This window comes from Lotus japonicus, chromosome 5, assembly GCF_012489685.1.
Source record: "Lotus japonicus ecotype B-129 chromosome 5, LjGifu_v1.2".
Classification (NCBI taxonomy): domain Eukaryota; kingdom Viridiplantae; phylum Streptophyta; class Magnoliopsida; order Fabales; family Fabaceae; genus Lotus; species Lotus japonicus.
Window position 1 is genome coordinate 12,429,457 of NC_080045.1, and position 20,998 is coordinate 12,450,454.

The 20,998-nt window shown below is 37.8% G+C and overlaps 1 protein-coding gene and 1 non-coding gene across 3 annotated transcripts; one reads left to right on the forward strand and one right to left on the reverse strand.

The window, feature by feature from the left end:
- Nucleotides 1–2,642: 2,642 nt before the first annotated feature.
- Nucleotides 2,643–7,293, reverse strand: LOC130718298 (interactor of constitutive active ROPs 2, chloroplastic). 2 transcript variants are annotated; one of them, XM_057568849.1, is made up of 5 exons: nucleotides 7,085–7,293; nucleotides 5,827–5,938; nucleotides 5,050–5,233; nucleotides 3,015–4,703; nucleotides 2,643–2,929 (listed from the first exon to the last, which is right to left on the reverse strand). In XM_057568849.1, the coding sequence occupies exons 2-4, from the start codon at nucleotides 5,844–5,846 to the stop codon at nucleotides 3,045–3,047; spliced, it is 1,863 nt and encodes a 620-aa protein (XP_057424832.1). In that variant the 5' UTR covers nucleotides 5,847–5,938; nucleotides 7,085–7,293; the 3' UTR covers nucleotides 2,643–2,929; nucleotides 3,015–3,044. The 2 variants fall into 2 exon arrangements, with proteins under 2 accessions (XP_057424832.1, XP_057424833.1); XM_057568850.1 differs by lacking the exon at nucleotides 7,085–7,293 and adding an exon at nucleotides 6,647–6,670.
- Nucleotides 7,294–17,970: 10,677 nt separating this feature from the next.
- Nucleotides 17,971–18,077, forward strand: LOC130721722 (small nucleolar RNA R71). Its single transcript, XR_009013642.1, has one exon. It is a non-coding gene; the product is annotated as a small nucleolar RNA R71 (small nucleolar RNA).
- The last annotated feature ends 2,921 nt before the right edge of the window (nucleotides 18,078–20,998 follow it).

Below are 20,998 nucleotides of genomic sequence, written 5' to 3' on the forward strand. Positions count from 1 at the left end.
CATGCCGCATGAAAGAGTCTCCATGGCTCGCAATTCCTCCTTTTGTCACCGGAAGAGCTTCCCCACAGACGGCGCCAATGTTCTGTACTAGGGCAAGCTTACGTAAGAGAAAGACAAAAAGTAAACCCTAGCAGAGCACTAAAATAGCAAAACTACCATAAAAGGAATATTCTCCTTAATGCTGAAAAAGTTGGTTTCGTACAAGTGGATGACCTCCCCTTTTATAGAGGGGGTGGTCATGATATGGATCTTTCCTATATTTGGGCCTGACAATTAGGGCCCAAATCCCCGTACATATAAGACAAATCCAAAGGAATCTTCCAGCTGGCTTGTGGGTCCATCACCTAAGGGAGGGTAATGAAGCTTCGTCATGTTGCCTTTCCCGCCTTGGCTATCGTCATTGGTTTATTATTCATTTTGGGCGGGACATAATCTTCTTTATGTCCCGCCCAGTCCAGTAACTTTTAATCTCTTCCATGCTGTAACTTTCCATTAACTTCCCTACTCCCGTAATTTTCCATTAACTCTCACCACCGCAAAAGTGAGTCATCTGACTGAACTTGTGTTCTGTTGTAGAAATCCATTGAAGCTGCCATGTAAAACTTCAACTGCACACACAGATCCAACTGAGAAAATCGATATTTTTTTTTTTTGTTTTCTAGTTAAGAAACGATGGAAGAAGAGGTTCAAAATAGACAACACAACCCCTGTAATCCAAGAAATTGAAAAATCAAAACTTTGAGGGATCAAAAAACCCTTTTAGCTTATTAAAAGATGAGAAAAAACAAATTAAAAATAACAAGAAAAGGAAATGGATTCAGAGAAGTGGAGGGGAGTAACAGAAACGGGAAAGAGGAGACTGAAGATTAGGGGACGGCAATGGGTTCATAATCCTTTTTTTTTTTTCGTTGGTTTTTTTTTAATTGAACATAATATGAAAGAGTTTAGTTAAAGAAATTATCATGTTGATGAAGATGAGTGCTTCATCTATGCAAAAATGTTTCTGATACGTATAAGCTTATTCTTGCTTACCAACTGTTTGATAAAATGTTTATATAAGTATATGTGAAAAGACAGATTATTGATCAAACAACTTTTAACTTAAAAGTTACATTTAAGATGTGAAAAATATGAAAACAACCAAACAGCTTTAGCCTTATTTTTAACTTTTACTTATAAGTAACTTTTAAGTTATAAAAAAGTTGGGTCAAACGCTACCTTAGTGTGTTTTTAACTTTTACTTATAAGTAACTTTTAAGTTATAAAAAAGTTGGGTCAAACGCTACCTTAGTGTGTTTTGAAATAATTAACATTGAAAAAGTAACGGGTAAGGGACTCATTTTGGGTAATTTTTAGTTTTAGGTTTTGAAATTTTTAAAGATTAAACTTAGTTTTTTTTAAACCTTCGTTTTTAGTTTGTATAATTTTCACTTATAAAAAATTAAGATCAATTAACAAATTCATTGGTGTCCTTACTGCTACCAAATATCTTTTACCACTACCACTACCGCATACACTCCACCACCATCCTACACCTTCCACCACCGCAGTCATTGCATAACACCTTCCACTGTTGCTAAGCACACTATCGCTACAAACAACCTTTACCACCATTCAAAACCCTCGTCGCCACCTGGCACCATACATCTTTGTTGTATTGAATGTCCTAAGAAGCAACAATGATAGTGGAGAGTTATAAGCAACAACACTATAGGTTGTCATGTGGCAACGAGGGTGGAGGAGGTTGAGTGGTGACCATGGTTAACGATGCAAAGTGGCGCCCGCAAAGGCTTTCAAAGCTGTGATGGAATGTGTTAGTAGGTGATGTCGTATATATGAAAGTACCGACTGGTAAAGGTATGCAAAGTGGCTGCGAAGATGAAATATGATGAGTAGTGGAAGTTGTGGGGAGGTATATTGAAGGGTGTCAAGTAACAACGACAAGTGAGATGTGGAGTGTTATGCAGTTGTAGTGGTGGAGGTTACCAATTGGTGGTTGCAACCATTAAGGGTGTCGAGCAATGACGAGTTAATGACAATGAAGGATCACACAACGGTAATGGTCAAGTCCGAGTGGTGCTAGCAATTAAAGGTGTTGAGTCGTTATGGTAGTGGAGGGTGCAATGGTGATGACAACCCATGGTGTCAAGTGGTGACAATGGTTGCGGATAGTGGAAAAAGGAGAAGGAGAAATGGTGGAGATAAATGTGACATTTTACAAATTAATAAAAAATTAAGGAATTCTTAAAATTGAACAAAAATCACTTTCAAATTGAATTAACCATTTTACCTCATTTTAGTCAAACACATTTTATTTAAAATTTACATTTAAACTCTTAAAGTGAAAACCAACAACCGATCCAAATTGTTCTGAAGTAATCAGATTCGTGGAGTAGATTCGTCAAGTACATTTCAATTGGTTTTGTTATATGCTTTTTCTTTTTGTACCTTTGTCTTTCAACCTAAGTAACCTTTGTCGTGTTGAAAATAATTTGACCAAATTAAGTGTGTCGTAAAAGATACACTCTTAGTAGCCTTTATTTGGTTTGAACAATCACATTACCAATTAATTGTAACTCATGAGATGAAAGATTTTTGTAATTACCAACCATGCTCTTATTTCCCTTTACTTAACAGCAAAAAGAACAAAAAGAAATCAACAACATTAAAAAGGAAGGCACATAACATCTAATACATGAACAATGAAACATCAATGACAACATGAGTCTCAAATAACAAAAGATCAAAAACAATTTCCCCCCTGCATTTCCCTACAAACTACTTACTAGGGATATGGTGACAAGAAAATTCTTAGAAAGTTCAAATACATTCACGGTCTATAAACACTCACTGCACCATTACAATGTGGTTCCATTGCATCTTCAACATACAATGATTGCTTGAATGGTGATCAAACCACACATGCTACCTGCCAATAATCAAAAGCAAACAAGTCCAGTGAAACAGTACATCAAACACCATTGGCTCAACAACAGTATACAATACTACATTACCTGCAATAGTGCAGTGTCATCATCTATGAATTAATGATTCTTCTTCCATAAAACTCCAATCTTCTTCAACATGTTTGTATTTTTCTTCTTGGGCGAGTCATCATCAGTGTCTTCTAAATAAGGCGAACCCATCTTACCAGTAATAGAGTTGTTGTAGCTACTGTCGAGTGACGCTGTGCGATCCACAAACTTTCCATTGTTTCCAGTAGAAAGAATTGACGCAGCTGCTTCGGCCGCTTTTCTCCACTGATCTGACTGCACCTTCAATCTCCTTAACTCAGCCTCTAACTCGGAATTTGCAGCCTGTGCAGCATCTAACTGCTCAGTTACCCGTTCTACCCTTATGTTATTTTTATCAGCTTCTTCTGCTATGTAGCCAAGTTTCGTCAGAGCCTCTCGCTCCGCAGCCCTTGCTGCTTCAGCTGAAGCAACAGCTTCATCCGTGATTTTATTCTTCTCTAACTCCCTTGTGTTTATTTCCATCTTGAGTGCATTGTTTTCCTCGGTCACATTTTGCAGTTCTGTCTCTCTGTCCAATAACCTTGCCTTCAACTCAGCTATATCAGAATCCAATTTGTTAAGCTCCACCACAAACTCGGATTCTATTTCACTAGGCTGGTTTTGCTTAATCCTTGATTTGAGTCTCTCGTTCTCTTCTGATAAACCTTGCAGCTGAGATTCCTTGTCCAACAGGCTTGCCCTTAACTCTTCAATATCAGCTTTAGCTGTTTTCAATTCCTCATATAATTCAGCTTGTTTCTGAAAAGATTCTGATTTCGCACGCTCCAGTTGTTCAAAAGCACTTCTAATCTGCAAAGTGCTCTGGATGTACTCATCCTGGTATCGTACCTCAGCAACTTCCAATGCAGATTTCAACTCTCCTGCTTCAAATTTGGCTGAGACAAGCTCAGTTTTGAGCTGATTCATCTCCTCACTTTCTACATTCTCCAGTGCAGGTCCAGTTTCAATGGTTGTGTTGTTAGCTCTGCTGCCCAAGTCAGCTTGAAGTTTGCTCACAAGTTCCTCCAATGATTTGACTTGAACTCTTGATTGCTCCAATTCTACGGCTAAGGATTGGTAAACTTCAGCCTCTTTCGCACCTTCAAACTGGAGTGTTTCTATGATCTTATTTGCTGCTTCCAATTGCATTTGAGTTTTGTCAACTATTTCCAAAGCCCGGGACTCAGATTCTTTGCTATGGCTTACCTCATTTTTTAGATTCTCCACTAAAGAGAGAGTTTCATCAAGCTCCATCCTCATGTCCTGAGTCTCGGCATTTGCTGACTCTGCATTCTCAATCTCCGTAGCTTCAGAATCACGTGCTCTTTCAAGTTGCATTTGCAATTTCTGGATTTCGTTCATGGCAGACACCAAAGCGGATGAGTCCATTGAGTGCTGCTTCTGGACAGCCTCTAGTTCAGATTGCCATGCTCGATCTCGGTCCTGAGAAATTTTACGGAGCTCTTGAAGCCGTTCTTCTTCAGAAGCAGATAGTTCCATAAGTTGTTGTTGGGATTCATCCAGGTCTTTTGACATGGCTAACAGCTGCTTCTTTGCATCTTCAGCCTCCTGCTGAGCTTTTCTCTTCCATGACTCAGATGAGTTAAGTTGGTCCTTAGTTCTCTTCAGATCTTCTTCAAGTTGAGCTAGCTGAGACTCCAATTCCTGGACCCTGCTTGTTCGCTTTTTCTAGAGCCAGATGATAAAGGACAAGGAGTTATGTCAATCATAAACTTTAAAAAATTACAAATAATTTAAATATTTTGGGTTTTGTACAATATTGAAAATAGATTTGTGAAGAACTATATAATTTCATTCAGTCTACCATCCCCCTAGATTATCAATAGCTACATTATCAGAGGCTAATAGCATGTTTGGATTCACTTTTATATCTTCAAGAATCAATTTTGCTCCCGACCAATTCTCCAACCAACGTGAAAATCTACCATGTATCTAAACATGCACCGAGTATAAGAGGGCGAGGAGGGGGTTACTAAATTCTAGACTTTTAGCCATGAACTAACTTAAAATGTACCTCAGGAATTGGACTTCGTGGTGACTTACGTTCCGTGACCTTTGGGCTCCTATCTTTTGGAGTCTTACTTGCTGGGTTTGGAGATGACGAAGCTGAGTTAGGATCGGATCCTGGTGTCTTCAATTTGCGAGCAGTTCGAGGAGTTGTTGGAGATTTCCTTTGGGGCACTTCTGAAGTACCAGTTCTGCTCACAGCCAACCAAATGCCAATGAGCATGCATAAATAAATTTGGAATACAGATTAAAAAGCATCTTGATATATCTTAATAAGATGATTGAATAAAATGGTATCAACGCACAAGAAGAGTTATGTTTTGAATTAAGACACACACAAGAAGAGTTATGTTTTGAGTAGAGAAACAGAGAAAGATTATCAAAAAATTGCCTGTAACATAGAGGGCAAACTAAGACCCAAAAAATATATAAAATAGATCTACCACAATATGACTCGTTACAAGTTCATTACACAGTTCCAAGTTCCAACTAAAAACAAATATGCCCCCAAATTAGTTCTTTAGATGTCCTTGAAATAATGGATCATAGTTTATGTTCGTCCATCATTCAGATCCCATACATCATCATATTCAATTTTTATAGAATAGATTTAATGAAATAAGATGCATTAGATGTTCAGTAATCAACTCCAATCAAATAACTAGGCCCAAATTAAAACTTCAAATTAAAGCATATAACCAATCAATGAAATTAAAACAATTCATCCCTCATTTAGAACCCAGAAAATAGGAATGCTGCAAAAGTGCTCAAATGACAATCTTACCTTGCTTTTGGTGTCTGCATGTTTAGATATTTTGATGATAGAAAGGGTTAAACTAAACAACCTCCCTCTCTCTCTTTTAAAGCCCCTGACCCACACTTCCTGCAATGTTAATCTGCGAAAGGAATAAAGACAATAAGGAATTTGATTTATAACTATGAAAAGATGCAAAGTTTTGCACTTTCCAGTAGATGACCACCTAGGATCAGCATTGAACAACAAAAAATCTAACAAACAAACAGCATATAATCCCTTCAAAGAAACTCCAAGTAAACTAACTCCACTACCACCAACCCAATTCAAAACACAAATAATAAATAGACTAATAGAAATATCAAATAAACAGAACCTTGCACCAAAATAATTAGTAAATAATTATTAGCCGAAAACCATCTTCCAACTTTTCCAAATTTCTTTTACACCTTCCCTCATTTTTACTCCAGTACCACAAAACACCTGAGCCTTTATGGAACAGCAACAAAATACAATGAAACCCGATCAGCATCCAAGCCCAACTTAAACCAAAATTGCAATTTTGGTTTATACTCCATAGAGCATAGACCCCTACAATTTCACAACTCTTTCATGTTCCAAGACAAAAAAACAAAAAAGTGCAATTTTCTTTTCTGCAACATAAAACCAGAAACCTAATAAATGTAGGAGCAGTTTTTGCCACCCATTATTCATAAGTGAAACCCCAGGAAGAAAAATGGAGAAAAGATGCAAACTTTAAGCATTTCATGAACACAGCTGAGAGACAAAACCCAGATCTACATGCAGCTTGAAACCAAATCACTATAATACAAAAGAAAAGTAAACTAACCAATAAAAAAAACAGATAGGGCAAACCAGCACAAGCACTGGCAGAGAAATCATCAATCACACACCAATAAAAAGAAACCATCTTTAAGATCAACATGTTTTTGTTGTTAACTAGTTGCCAAGTGTTGTAAAATAGAAACCAACCAGAAAAATAAGAGAAGAAAAAACCCCCCCCAAAAAAAGCAGCATCCTGGGTTTCACATCAGAACAATGTGCATGAGTCCCCATTTTACTTCCTCAAAACAACCCCATGTTGGAGGAAAAAAAAAACCAAACTTTAAGAAACCAGCAACACACTAGTGCAAATGTACTAATACCCAGATGAACTTTGAGTTAGAACTATGAGGAGAAAAAAGAAAGAACTGAACTTTGTAAGCAAATAGATGGAAAAAGTGAAAAAAAAAAATGGAAGAAAATAGCTCCAACACAAAAAAGTTACCAGAGGGGGAAGTTGGTGTGGTGTGAACTGAGATGGATGCAGTGAATGTGAAAGTGTGAGGTGAGGAACCCTAGTTTAAGAAAGAGGGGGTTAAGGGTGGAGGGTAGGCATTGGTAGAAGAAGCTCAGCTTTCTCTGGTGCTCAGTTCCCAAGTGTTTCAATCTTGTTTGTTTTAGTGTTGTTTTTGTCAGTGATGGCAGGCAGCAACAACAGAAGCAAAAAAAGTTTGAAATCGAGGCGCCATTAATGTCACGCTCCTTAACCTCCACGCGCCCTGTCACACAACGGGACCTACAACATCACTCCCGGTGTTTCTTTCAAAGCGACGGAGGGCGGCAACTTGGCAAGTGTTCATGTACCCATACCAAGTATCCATCAATTTACCCAAATGGGTTTCGACTAGTAGAAGCGTGCTAGGTCGGTAAGGCTTGAGATTGTGTACATGACTACATGGTACTTCACAAGGATGTATCTGCCTCAATTCTTTGCTGATAGCATTTCATTCGGGATTAGGCTTACTTGTGTCATTTTAATTTGTAAGATGTGAAGTTCACCCTCCACAGTTTAAATAAATAAAAAAAGAATGTAATGATATGCACCGTTAGTATAAAAATAACAACCAATTACAATATATTACGTAGAAGGAATAATGAGTTTTGTTTTACATCAACGTTTAGGTAAAGAATTCCTCACATCGGACGCTTCAAATGTTTAATAAGATTTTGCTCATCCATTTGTGATCCTTTAGTTATCAACATTTGATTACCTTTTTTTTTTGAAAGGCCAAATAATATTAATAGGGTGCACAAGGGGTGCTCCAACCCAACATACATAAATAGAATTTACTATCAACAAGTCTCCGACAACAGCTATCTAAGAGAAAACCAAAACAGAGAACAAAATGCTAACAAGGAAAATTTCAGCTAGCCGATAGCAGCAAACAGCCAGAGCAAGCAAAGAAATTTTCACAAGCCAGTACCCCCTTAGTATACTACTTGGATACCCCATGGTCATGCTAACAGCTCCGTGCCAAAATTTGATTACCTTGATGCTCCATCATTTCATTCACAACACGGTTAGTCACTTTAATAGTAATGCTCTCCTTCCTATCAAAACATAACCTTTCACATGCCCTCCAGATGTCATAGCATACACGGCAAGTCATCGCGACAACCTCTTTTGAAGCATTCGAATAATGACAGATATTCACTCTAGAAGACTCTGATCAAGACCTTGGTTCCAAGAAAAGCCTAATATCGGGGCAATTCACACCCTTTACACCAAATCGGGCACATGAATACCTTTATTTCACAACGTTCTTCGCGTTGTGCTCTCATCCTTATGGAGTCTCGCTTGTTTACCACACTAATTTATATCTCTTTGTTTATTTTCTAAATTATATTAGTTATTATGTGGTAAAATAATAAATTAATTTTTTGATACAAATATATTTATTAATTTTTTAATTAAGAAAGGAAAAATATACTTAATAATGTCATGAGAAAGGGGAAAAAAATAAGGCCTCAAGCGATTTGGATACCCCACAACCTAATGTATTAAAAGCAAATATAGATGTTGCTTTTTTTTGAAGGAGAACTTTGTTCCCTCAGGATAATTGTGAGGGATGATCAAGGCCAGATCATGGCTTCGACGTGCTCCCCATAAGGTTTTACACTAGATCATCCGATAGTTAAGAGCATGTGTCTGTGATGGGCTATTGAGATTTGTCATCAATTGGGGTTTGTGTCTCCGGTGTTCGAAACTAATAGCCTCTTATTGTTGAATGTGTAAAAATCTCTGGGGAATCAAGCTCCTATTTGCATATGATTGTGGAGGTTTGTCAGGATCTTAATTAGTCACGTCTTTAGCTTTTAGAGATTGGATCATATGAAGCGGAATGCTGATGCGGCAACGTACTTTATGTCAAAGTTGACTTTATGCAATTCTACCCATGTGTGGGTTGAAAAGAGTCCTCCTGGTTTATTTCCTATGGTAACAAATTATTTGTCATTGCTTTCTACATTTAATGAAGTCTTACATTACCGTAAAAAAAGTGTAAATAAAGTTATATCCGGCTAAATCACACCTTATATTTGTTGAGGCTTGCTTCAGATAGAATGAATCTAGTTTCTAGTTTAGCTTTTTTTTTTGTTTTAAATTGTTTTCACTGTTCTGAGTTGGTTGTGGTGAAGGCCAAAGGTCGCCATGGGTGCAACAAAAGCAAATTCTCGACCCATGAGTTTAAACGGCCGCTTTTTATTACTGCGACCGACACCCATTACTTTATTTTTACTTTTAGTTTCAGTACTAAAAAATATATATCTAGGTTTACACCAACTTTTCAAATGAAGAAATTTATTCATGAGAAACGTATGATGTCCCTGAAGGATAGCTAAAGTGGTAAGAGTTGAGAGACGTATGAGTTGAGAAGAGAAGGTCTTAGGATCAATCTCTGGAGGGTGTAATTTATCTTTCCGATGTAAAAAAAAAATGAAAAACTTACGATACTAAGTTACTAACTTAAAATATCACTAAACAAAATTTCTTCAATGAATTATTATGCTAGCTATTCGAACTTTTTTTTTTTCTCATAGGAGGTAATTGTGAGACTAAATTATCGTTTCGCGATCAATGCACTAAACCCTATGAACTGATCAAAGATTTTTTCATTCATAAAAGTTGAGAATCGAACTCATAATCACTTATTTAAGAGAAGAAGTGTTAAATCACTATATCAACCCATTGGTTATTCAAATACTCTCAATATTAATTTTTCGAAGCACAAAAAAATACGCTGAATATTTACAATTATTTTATATTAAGAGCTGTGAGTTGTACAGACGAATTCTTTCTTACACTAAAAGCAAAGAATCAAAAACCTAATGCATATTTTTTTAGTTTATTGATACTTTCAGATTACTCTTTGGATATGAAAATATTTTTGAGCTAAGGTTTCGAGAAAAATAAATACTAGTAATACTACCAACCACTTGATCATTGTTAGATCCCAACATGGCCGAATCCCAATTGTCCTTAGAAATATGCATTGACGATAGTACACGAGGCAGGAGTTAATGCAAATTTGTAGGGGGTAAACAACAAAATGAACATGGTTCGTGTTTATCCATTTAAAGTAGGAGCAACAAATTTCAAGCATGTGCTACATGACTACATCCAGCATGGAGGACCAAATGATACAAATTGCCAAACATGGCAGATGTTTTTAATTGATTTGAATTAACCATGTTGCTCAGATTGTGCTTTCTATGTCCAAATAATATACTATAAATGGCTTCCATAGTTAAGCAGACTTGTATTTTGTTTCTCTCATAATTATTTCTTACGCAAAAAAGTTACTCACATAAAGCCATCACATAATTGATTTTGATTTCAAATGTGATTATAAAATGTGTTTCCAAATATGCTATTTAGTGTCTAATCGTCATGGCTTAAGATGCATAAACTGTCCTCATCTTCGCATGTGACCCTTCCTAGAGCATTGTGGAAGAATATTTGAAAGGGGTTAGCGCTACCCAGGTGCAAGGAGTTCTTATGGCGAGTTTAGTGGCATTTTGCAATGACGCAGTTTAGTCGATCTCATGATATTTTATTTTGCCCGTTTGTTGTTGGGGGAGGGGGTGTGGTTGCTCGCGATCATCATGGGGTCCTCATGGTTGCAGGCACAATTTTGCTCTCTTTTCTGGCCTCTCATATTTTTGCAAAAGCCTTATGTTTTTGTTGGGCAATATAATGGGCGAAGGACTTTGGTCTATCGGATGTTTTTTAGACGAATTTTTTTATCGTGTTTGAGGGATTGCAGAAGTGTGCTTCTAACCGTTCTTATTTTTGGTCCATCCTCAAAGATTTTCGAGCATTAGCTCTTGATTTTTCTTCTGTTAATTCATCTTTTATTAAGATCGGTGGTAACCATGCTGGTGATTTTATTGCCAAACAAGCCTTCATCTCTCCAAATTGTACTTGGTTGGATGATGGGTCTATTGGTTTAGGTTCTGTTTTGCCTTCTAACTGTTTGAGCACTTTAGCTCCTTAGTCGATTTTTTTTTCTACCTAAAGAATTGCATATGAGAGATTTGATTTTAATGAAAATTATACAAGAAATCATCATTAAATATAGTATTGTTATTGCAAATCATCAATTGAGTTTGTATATAAATTGTTAAGAGAGTGGAAACATATCCGAACATATGAATGTCTTGATGCAGAACTATGGAAATGTCTTGATGCAGAATTATGGAAGTTTTATTTTACATATTTATATGTACAATTCCTCTTAACCCGTTAAGGGTCTACTTTCTAATGATGAACTAGTAAAAAAGAAAATTATGCATATGAACCACAACATATTGTTTATACTAAATTCTAGAAATAGCTAGGTTAGCAAAGGCCTCATTGTTCATTTCAAAAGAAGGTTTAATGGTGTACTCTTTCAATCTATTTTTCAAAATATTTAGAACTATATTACAAATTTTTAAAAAAAATTTAAGAGATGATTAATATGATATATTAAGGCAAAAATAATGTTCAATTTTTTAAAGGGATGTCGGAGAAATCACCTAAGAAATGAAGATGCATTCATTTGTTTTAATTTAAGCATAAAGCCTTTGCTTTGTTTATAATGGAAGTATAAAAGAATATTCGTGGGGCTTACTGTGATTACTTGATTAGCAATGAAGCGTAAAGTAACTAGAGCAAACATCGAATGACTTATCAGAAAAAGAAAAAGAACTGATGCAAACAACGTACAACCTGGTTCTAAAGCGCAGTACCACCCAAAAGAAAATTAAAGAAAATAACTCATACACATCCCAATTCCACACTACAACCAAAAAGAGATAAAAATAAAGAGAAATAAGAGGTATGCTGAATGGTATGATACTAAGAGCGTTATTAGTCAAGTAATTTAGTAGAATTGCTACTTTCAATTTTATATTATCTTTTACAATTTCTCATAATATCATGTCATTTGCATCATTTTTAATTAATTCTACTAACTTTTTACTTCAACTTAACAACCGCTCTAAAAAGTTTCTCAAATAAACCTCACAATCTACCCCACACTTTTATATTTTACTATTACTGTTTTGCATTTGTGATGCATTAAAATGATAACATATATATAACTCTTATCATGCATTAAAGTAATGATACTTTTGAAAGGAAACAACTTTAGTAGAGTTGCTGCAGAAAACAACTTTTTTTGCCCGCGTGTAATTCATTTCTTGCAACAATGAGAGAAACTTAAGAAAAGGGATCATGTCAATGAGCTACTCGAGCTCTAACAAAAGATAAAAAGAAAAAAATGATGAAAATAAAATGGAAAAGAAATTAACTGTAAATGTATCAAAATTGATGAGAAAATATATGTCAATGTTATTAGTTTAGAACCCGACAAGACCTAGTCTTTGCTAGGGTTTAGCTTTGGCGGCACTGTGGGAGTTTACTAATTTCAAGGCTTTCATGGTTAGTCAAACCCTAGGTATTCTTTTCCCAAGGCTTTTGTGGGAGTTTTATAAAAGATCAATAGCAAGCCTCATCCTGACATTCTTTTCCCAAGAATCTATGTACAATCTCCTTTAAAACATATAGAATAAGGAAAAAAAACCAATGTTTTATGTCGTGAGGAAGAACAACTTCTTCATGTGGCGGTTAATGATAATGTGGTGGAAACAAATCTTGCACCAGAGCTCTGATGGGTGGGCAATGTTTTTTCACTACATGGTTTTAACGCTGGGGCTTTCAAAACCACAATGGCCCAACCATGGAAGTTGAAGCACAATGTAGAGATCCTCGATCAAGTTCTACAATGTTTTATATCCATTCCATCAAGTTCTCCAATCATCTAGTAACATGTGTCTAAGAATTGTTTCTGTACATCAATTCAACCACTGCACAAAAAGAAAATCAAAAAAATCCAAGAATTGTTTCTACGGAACCTCCTTCTTCTCCACCTGGTTCTTCTGGTCCAGCACCAGCTCCTCATCTTTCTCAGGGAACTTTTTGAGCAAGAAATCAATTATGGCCAGAACAGCACCAGCAATAACTAAGGATATTGCAGTGGCCAAGAACTTTGCATCTTGAGAACCTGATTGTGTCATGTTTCGTCCATATGCAATACCGCAACCTATCAACACTCCTACGGTTGGCAAAACGAAATTGTGCTTCTTAAACCTGATGCCAAAGACTACCTTGAGCGCCATTAGTCCAAACACTTTCGCAAGCCCTACAATGTTCAGAATCATAGCATCGTAGCCGCCAAGGGAAAATTGCTCCACCCTGTTGGTCAATTCGCAAGTGTACGAATACCTCCGGGTTTTAAATTATCGAACCACAGGGAATTAGATTGCAAATTCAGTTTAAGATTCAAGTTTAAGGTTGAAAAGCAAGTAAAATTCAGTTTTAATAATTGGTTGTTTCTTGAGTTTGTAAAAAGACAAGTAATCAAGTAATAAAGCGATTGAAAAACAGAGATGAGATTGCCTTGGGTTCTTGTTCAACTATTTCAGTTTTAGCAAACCTTCCTATTCAATTAATCCCGAGTCTCTCCTTGATGTTCTAGCCTAGTTAGTTATCTTTCGATGTCTCGCAAAGAAAACCCTTCCTAATCAAAAGATAGGTTCAATTCCTTGATAACCTAAACATTTGCTAGAAGCACTAAGCATACAAATCAGGCCAACAAACCCCAACCCTTCCTCTATTCCTAGTAGCAAGTATAGAAGGAGTAATCTCACAACAAGTCCTAATTCTATAACAAACTATCGTTATGATTATAGAAAAGTAAGAAGCTAGCATGCATTCAAGCTTGAAAGATAAAGCATAGAAGTGAGATTCAAGGGTTACTCAGAACATCATGAATAGAAAAGGATTGATAGCTAAAACATTCAAAGTCTTACAAAGAACCCAAAGCAAAAGGGGTTTTAGCCAAGCATGGCTATAGAATCCATACAAGAAAAGAAGGATAAAACCTGGAACATGGACTTGGAGAATGCTTCTCCTCAAGCTCCAGAGCCTAACCCTACTTCTAACTTATTTAGGAATGTATAGAAATGACAAAAGTTACAAAAGAAATGACAAAAAGCCTATTTATAGGCAAACAGGTCGAGTCTGGGCGCTCAGGCGCCAATTCAGAGCGCCTGAGCGCCAATTCCAAGTGGAAAAAGCAGCTTCTGGAGGTAATTGGCGCTCAGGCGCTCAACCAGGAGCGCTCAGGCGCCAATTCCTTTCTAGCATCATGTAAACAGCGAATCAATTGGCGCTCAGTCGCTCAACTCGAGCGCCTGAGCGCTCTCTACATGCTAGAAAGGCTCTTGACCTTCTTCTTAACTCCCCTTTAAGCCTCCCTTCAATTTTCCAAGCCTTTTGACCTTTTTTCTTCATCAGTTTTCAGACCTAGCTGCTTGGGAACAAAGCAAGGAAAATATCTAGGATTTCCAAGAGTTTATTAGCACAAAAGACCCTCAATTCAAGTAGAAAAGATATGCAAGTCTTAAACTTACTTAAAATGCATGAAAGGTCCCTATAAAACTATGAAACTACCAAAACAAAGTAAAAACACAAATAAAGATAAAAATGCATGAGAATGCATGAAACACTACATGAGACTCAACAAAAAGAAACAAAACTAACTAATAAATGACCCTAAAAACACTACTAAAATAGGGTCATCACACCACTATACTCAACGGCAGCTCGCCCTCGAGCGTAAAAAACACTCGCTTGCCCTCAAGCGCAAGAAATGCTCCCAAAACCAGTGCCCATCAAGGAATACTTATCACAAAACCGGGGGATTTAGAAACTACAGCTGGTTCCAAAAGAAAGACACAACAATCCACTTCATGCAACTTTTAGACAAAGAAAAGTGTAGAGTCCATCATGAGAAGCATATAGATCTAAAATTCCTAGGATGAGATATACATTTAGTGCACTGAGCACACAAGCAGTTCATAGGTTCTGGATATCATTCACTCAAGAGCAACAAAGATAAAACATGCACAAATTCAAAGAGACTTTCAAAGGGTTGAAATGTTGGCTTGGTGAAGTACAAGGTGGTTGGTCCCTAAGGAAGTCTAAAGCTTCAAGCATCTTGAGTGTGGTCCTATTAGTAACCCCGGAGCTTTCACCAACAAACTTTTTAAGCACAAGTCTCTTGGCCCCTTTTTCAACTTTCTTTTCTTCTATTTTTTTCTTTTTGCAACTCCAACATGATTATGAGTTTTTTTTTTTCTTTTTCTTTTTCTTCTTTTTTTTTACACTTGGGGAAAGAGACATTCCCAACTTTAATTACTAGCTCCAACACAATGCAAGGACCAACACTCCCCAAAATCCAACCAAACATCCGTCCCAATCACTTGGATACAACAAATTCTTCAATAAGGCTCAAATGGGACAACTAAGGACAATGTTCAAGCCAACAAACTCTGAAGCTCAAAAACATACAAGTCTCAAGAATTGTGCAAGTATCACAAAGCATGCAAAGAGTGAAATCAATACAGAACCAAGAAGTACGAGTGAGTCAGGATCCTCCAGGGAAATTTTATAGTGAAGGGTCAAAGATGGACCCTTATGGACTCACATCAATTCTATCCTTAAGAAACACTCGGAAGACCGAAGTCTCCTCCTCTCTTCACCAAAGCATGCAATCACTCATCCCAAAAAAACAACACAAGTATTCACAAAAACATTTTCAAAACTAGCAACATGTTAGATAGCATAACTACGGGCAAAAACATGTGAGTATAGGGAAGTCAAGACCAAAAAACGACTCTAACAAAACAATGCATGATTAAAAGAAAAATAAAAGCTACAAAAGAAAAATATGCAAAAATGCATGAGGTAAACAAAGGGAAAAAGTTGACCTCCTTTACAAGTTACCATGGAGGCCTTAGACACACCTCTGACTCCAAAATCCATGCTCTCATTCCCTGCAAAATGCAACAAACAAACAAGCAAAAGAAAACAAGACTTGGGTTGTCTCCCAAGCAGCCCTAAGTTATAGTCCTAGGTGGACTCTCCTTCCTTTGGTGTTAGGAAGGAAATTCCTTACCATCAATCTTTCTTCCACATGTGCAAGGTAGGAACCTTGCACAAAACCTTTGGAACAATTCCTCCCAAGAGAGGGTTTCATCTAAACCATCGTACCAAATCCTTGCTCCCCCCCTTCAAGGAGTGAGGGAAGAGCTTAATCTTGAGCTCATCACTAGTCACACCTTCCATCTTAACAAGGTGACTAGCTTGTGTGAACCGGGCCATGTGGGCTTGGAAATTCTCATCTTTAGACCCCCCATACTTGTTTTCACTAACAAGCTTGATGAGAGCTTTATTAAGCTCAACATCTTTTTCACTTACCTTGGGGGTCTCCTTTGAAGACCTGTACAAGCTTTTGATCATATCACAAACAAAACCATCATTAATGTTAGTTTGCAAATTAGGATTGAAAACCGAAAATCTTACCTTGTCCTCACCAACTCTGAGAATGAGCTAACCCTTATCAACATCGATCTTCGCCCTGCCAGTGGCTAAGAAGGGTCGGCCAAGAATAAGAGGAATCTTAGCATCCTCCTCCATGTCTAGCACCACAAAATCAACTGGGAACACATACTTATCAACCTTAACCATCACATCTTCAATGATCCCATAAGGTGTTTTTAGGGATCGGTCCGCCATTTGTAAGGAGAGCATGGTCGGGGTGACCTCTCCTAAATTCAACCTTCTAAACATGCTAAGCGGCATCAAGTTGATGCTCGCTCCCAAATCACACAAGGCTTCAACAACAGTCAACCCCTCAATCTCCACTGGGATAGTAAAACTCCCGGGATCCCTTCTCTTCTTAGGCATTTTCCTTTGCAAAATGGCACTACACTCCTCGGTCATCATAATAGTTTCATCAACCTCACTCAACTTCCTCCTCTTATTTAAAATATCCTTCATCTTAGCATAGATAGGCATTTGCTCCAAGGCTTCAGAAAAAGGAATATTGATGTGGAGTTTCTTAAAAACTTCCAAAAACTTAGAAAACTGTTTATCCAGATTTTTCTTGACCAAAGCCTTGGGGAATGGAATCTTACTAAGTTCAGGAGAAGGAGTGCTCACAACTCTAGCTTTCACAGGTTCACTCACTCTCTTCTCCGTAGCACCCTCATATTCTTCCTGTACTTTCTCATTTTTCTCTCCCTCATCTTGTTTCTTTGACTCGTGTAACACTCTCCCACTCCTAGTGGTAACAACAGCAAAATTCTCTTGTTTAGACAAAATTAAAGAATCGGGAGAAAACTTACCTTGAGGTATCTCGGCCATTTGCTTGGCTAGCTGGCCAAGTTGGTTCTCCAAGTTCTTGATAGCCGCCTCTTGGTTCTTATGGTTGTTGTTCATGCGATTGATGCAACTCTCCAATAGCTCCTCTAAACTCCTCTTGCAATTCACCTTTCCAACAACTTGTGTTTGGACAAGAGGTTCATGATTTGAGGATGGAACTATGCTTCCTTGAGCTATAGCTTTGGCTTCATTGCTCTCAGCATTGACAGTACACAAGTTACTAACATGAGGTCCACCACAAGACTTGCACTCCACACAAGTCATTCTTGCACCAATAGCCTTGGTCTCCTTAATATGCATTCGAATCTCCGCCACTTGTTCGGTGAGTTTGCTTGTTGGAGGCTAAGAGCTTGTCATAAGCTTCCACTTCAAACTTACTCCTTCGGGTTTGGCGATCATTTTCAGAGTTCATGGCTCTCGCTGCCACCTTTTGTATTAAGTCAGACCCCGCTTGTGGGGGAAGAGCATCGAACTCGCCATTTGAAGCCGCATCTAGGCCAAACCTCCAAGAGTATTGTAGACCATCATAAAATGTTGCAACCAATTCAGCTTGGGTGAGATTGTGTTGAGGACATTTCCTCAAGAGCTTCTTAAAGCGCTCCCAAGCTTCATAGAGATTTTCTTCAGTGGTTTGCACAAAATTCATGATGTCTTTTTTCAATTTCCTCAAAAGAGCTCTTGGGAAGAACCTTGTTGTGAACTTTTCCGCTAAGTCTTCCCAAGTAGTGAAGCTCCCTTGAGGTTGAGAATTTTGCCATTCCTCAGCGGTGTCCTTCAAAGAAAATCGAAACAAGCTCAACCGAATTGCATCCGCCGGAACATTGTTCACACGATAAGTGTTGCAATTCCGGATGAACCTCTCCATGTGAGCATGTGGATCTTCCAAAGTATCTCCACCATATTGGTTTTGACTCACCAAGTTGATGAATGCCGGTCTCAACTTAAAGTTTCCCACTCCCTCGGGAAAGGCAATGCTCCCGGGATAGTCATAACCCATAGTAGATGAAGTGAGTTCCCGAAGAGACCGGTTGGCATTCTCAACTTCTTGTTCACATAATCGGAGGGTGATCCCCTCTTGGATTCTTGCCTCGATATGGGCTTGCATCTCCTCCTCCGTCATATGGCCACCCATGACGGTGTCTCTCTCGAGAGCAACCTGAAAGTATGACACTCAAACAGAGAAAGATTAGTAGCACCAATTCTAGACAAGTTAAAGACTTAAAACAAAACCACCAACTTTAAACTTAAACCAAAAATCACAAAACAATTCCCCGGCAACGGCGCCAAAAACTTGTTGGTCAATTCGCAAGTGTACGAATACCTCCGGGTTTTAAATTATCGAACCACAGGGAATTAGATTGCAAATTCAGTTTAAGATTCAAGTTTAAGGTTGAAAAGCAAGTAAAATTCAGTTTTAATAATTGGTTGTTTCTTGAGTTTGTAAAAAGACAAGTAATCAAGTAATAAAGCGATTGAAAAACAGAGATGAGATTGCCTTGGGTTCTTGTTCAACTATTTCAATTTTAGCAAACCTTCCTATTCAATTAATCCCGAGTCTCTCCTTGATGTTCTAGCCTAGTTAGTTATCTTTCGATGTCTCGCAAAGAAAACCCTTCCTAATCAAAAGATAGGTTCAATTCCTTGATAACCTAAACATTTGCTAGAAGCACTAAGCATACAAATCAGGCCAACAAACCCCAACCCTTCCTCTATTCCTAGTAGCAAGTATAGAAGGAGTAATCTCACAACAAGTCCCAATTCTATAACAAACTATCGTTATGATTATAGAAAAGTAAGAAGCTAGCATGCATTCAAGCTTGAAAGATAAAGCATAGAAGTGAGATTCAAGGGTTACTCAGAACATCATGAATAGAAAAGGATTGATAGCTAAAACATTCAAAGTCTTACAAAGAACCCAAAGCAAAAGGGGTTTTAGCCAAGCATGGCTATAGAATCCATACAAGAAAAGAAGGATAAAACCTGGAACATGGACTTGGAGAATGCTTCTCCTCAAGCTCTAGAGTCTAACCCTACTTCTAACTTATTTAGGAATGTATAGAAATGACAAAAGTTACAAAAGAAATAACAAAAAGCCTATTTATAGGAAAACAGGTCGAGTCTGGGAGCTCAGGCGCCAATTCAGAGCGCCTGAGCGCCAATTCCAAGTGGAAAAAGCAGCTTCTGGAGGTAATTGGCGCTCAGGCGCTCAACCAGGAGCGCTCAGGCGCCAATTCCTTTCTAGCATCATGTAAACAGCGAATCAATTGGCGCTCAGGCGCTCAACTCGAGCGCCTGAGCGCTCTCTACATGCTAGAAAGGCTCTTGACCTTCTTCTTAACTCCCCTTTAAGCCTCCCTTCAATTTTCCAAGCCTTTTGACCTTTTTTCTTCATCAGTTTTCAGACCTAGCTGCTTGGGAACAAAGCAAGGAAAATATCTAGGATTTCCAAGAGTTTATTAGCACAAAAGACCCTCAATTCAAGTAGAAAAGAAATGCAAGTCCTAAACTTACTTAAAATGCATGAAAGGTCCCTATAAAACTATGAAACTACCAAAACAAAGTAAAAACACAAATAAAGATAAAAATGCATGAGAATGCATGAAACACTACATGAGACTCAACAAAAAGAAACAAAACTAACTAATAAATGACCCTAAAAACACTACTAAAATAGGGTCATCACACCCCATAGGTATAGCTCATCGTCAACACCATGACGTAGATAGACGAAAGCAGTTCATGGGCTTCAGTAACCTTAGGATAGAAAAAAGTCCATGCCGCCATGGCTATGTAACCCGCACCTACGCTCATCGTAGTGGAGAAAGCAGCGTGAGAGTGCTTGTTCTTGATTAGATGGTGATTAAGGGATTCGAGGCCAATGCAGCATACGGCCAGGATAACAAGAAAAAGCAGGTACACACTGTGGTGGATGGTGGCGGTCATTGAAGCCATCGGAAATTTTTGATAGGGTGGTCGAGAGAGAGGGAGAGAGAGGGTGTGTTATCTGCTGTTGGTAAATCCGCAAGTGTACGGAATCCACCCGGTTTTAAATATCGAACCACAGGGATTGTGAGTGAATAGATTCGGTTTAAGCCTCGAGTTTGAAAGTTTGTATTATTGAGGCAAACATATGACGAAGTAGTAATAAGGAAAAAGAAAATATAAATTCAGAAATGAAACAGAAAATGAAAAGAAAGAGTGATTTACTTTGGGTTCTTGCTCAACTAATCAATTCAAGCACATCATTCTAAGCACATGTTCTCATGAATCTCTCCTTGATGTTATAGCCTAAGCAACTACCTATCGATGTCTCGCATAGATAATTCTTTCAAACCAAAAGATAAGCCCAATTCCTTGTGTACTTAAACATTTGTTTGAAGCATAAAGATTATAAAGTTCAGGCCAACAAACCCCAACCCTTCCTCTATTCCTAGTAGCAAGTATAGAAGAGGTAATCCCATAACAAGTCCCTAATCTATAACAAACTTCCGTTCTATTATAGAAAAGCATAAAGCTAGCACATGTTCTAACTTGAAACATAAAGCATGGATATGGGATTCAAGGAAAGAAGAAGAACATGTGGGA

Bases quoted from the DNA above. Each gene is read 5' to 3' on its own strand.
- LOC130718298 (XM_057568849.1), bottom strand. From the start codon at position 5,846: ATGCAGACACCAAAAGCAAG. The intron at 5,234-5,826 runs GTAAGATTGTCA...GGCTGTGAGCAG, and splicing joins ATGCAGACACCAAAAGCAAG to AACTGGTACTTCAGAAGTGC. The intron at 4,704-5,049 runs GTACATTTTAAG...ATCTGGCTCTAG, and splicing joins CACGAAGTCCAATTCCTGAG to AAAAAGCGAACAAGCAGGGT.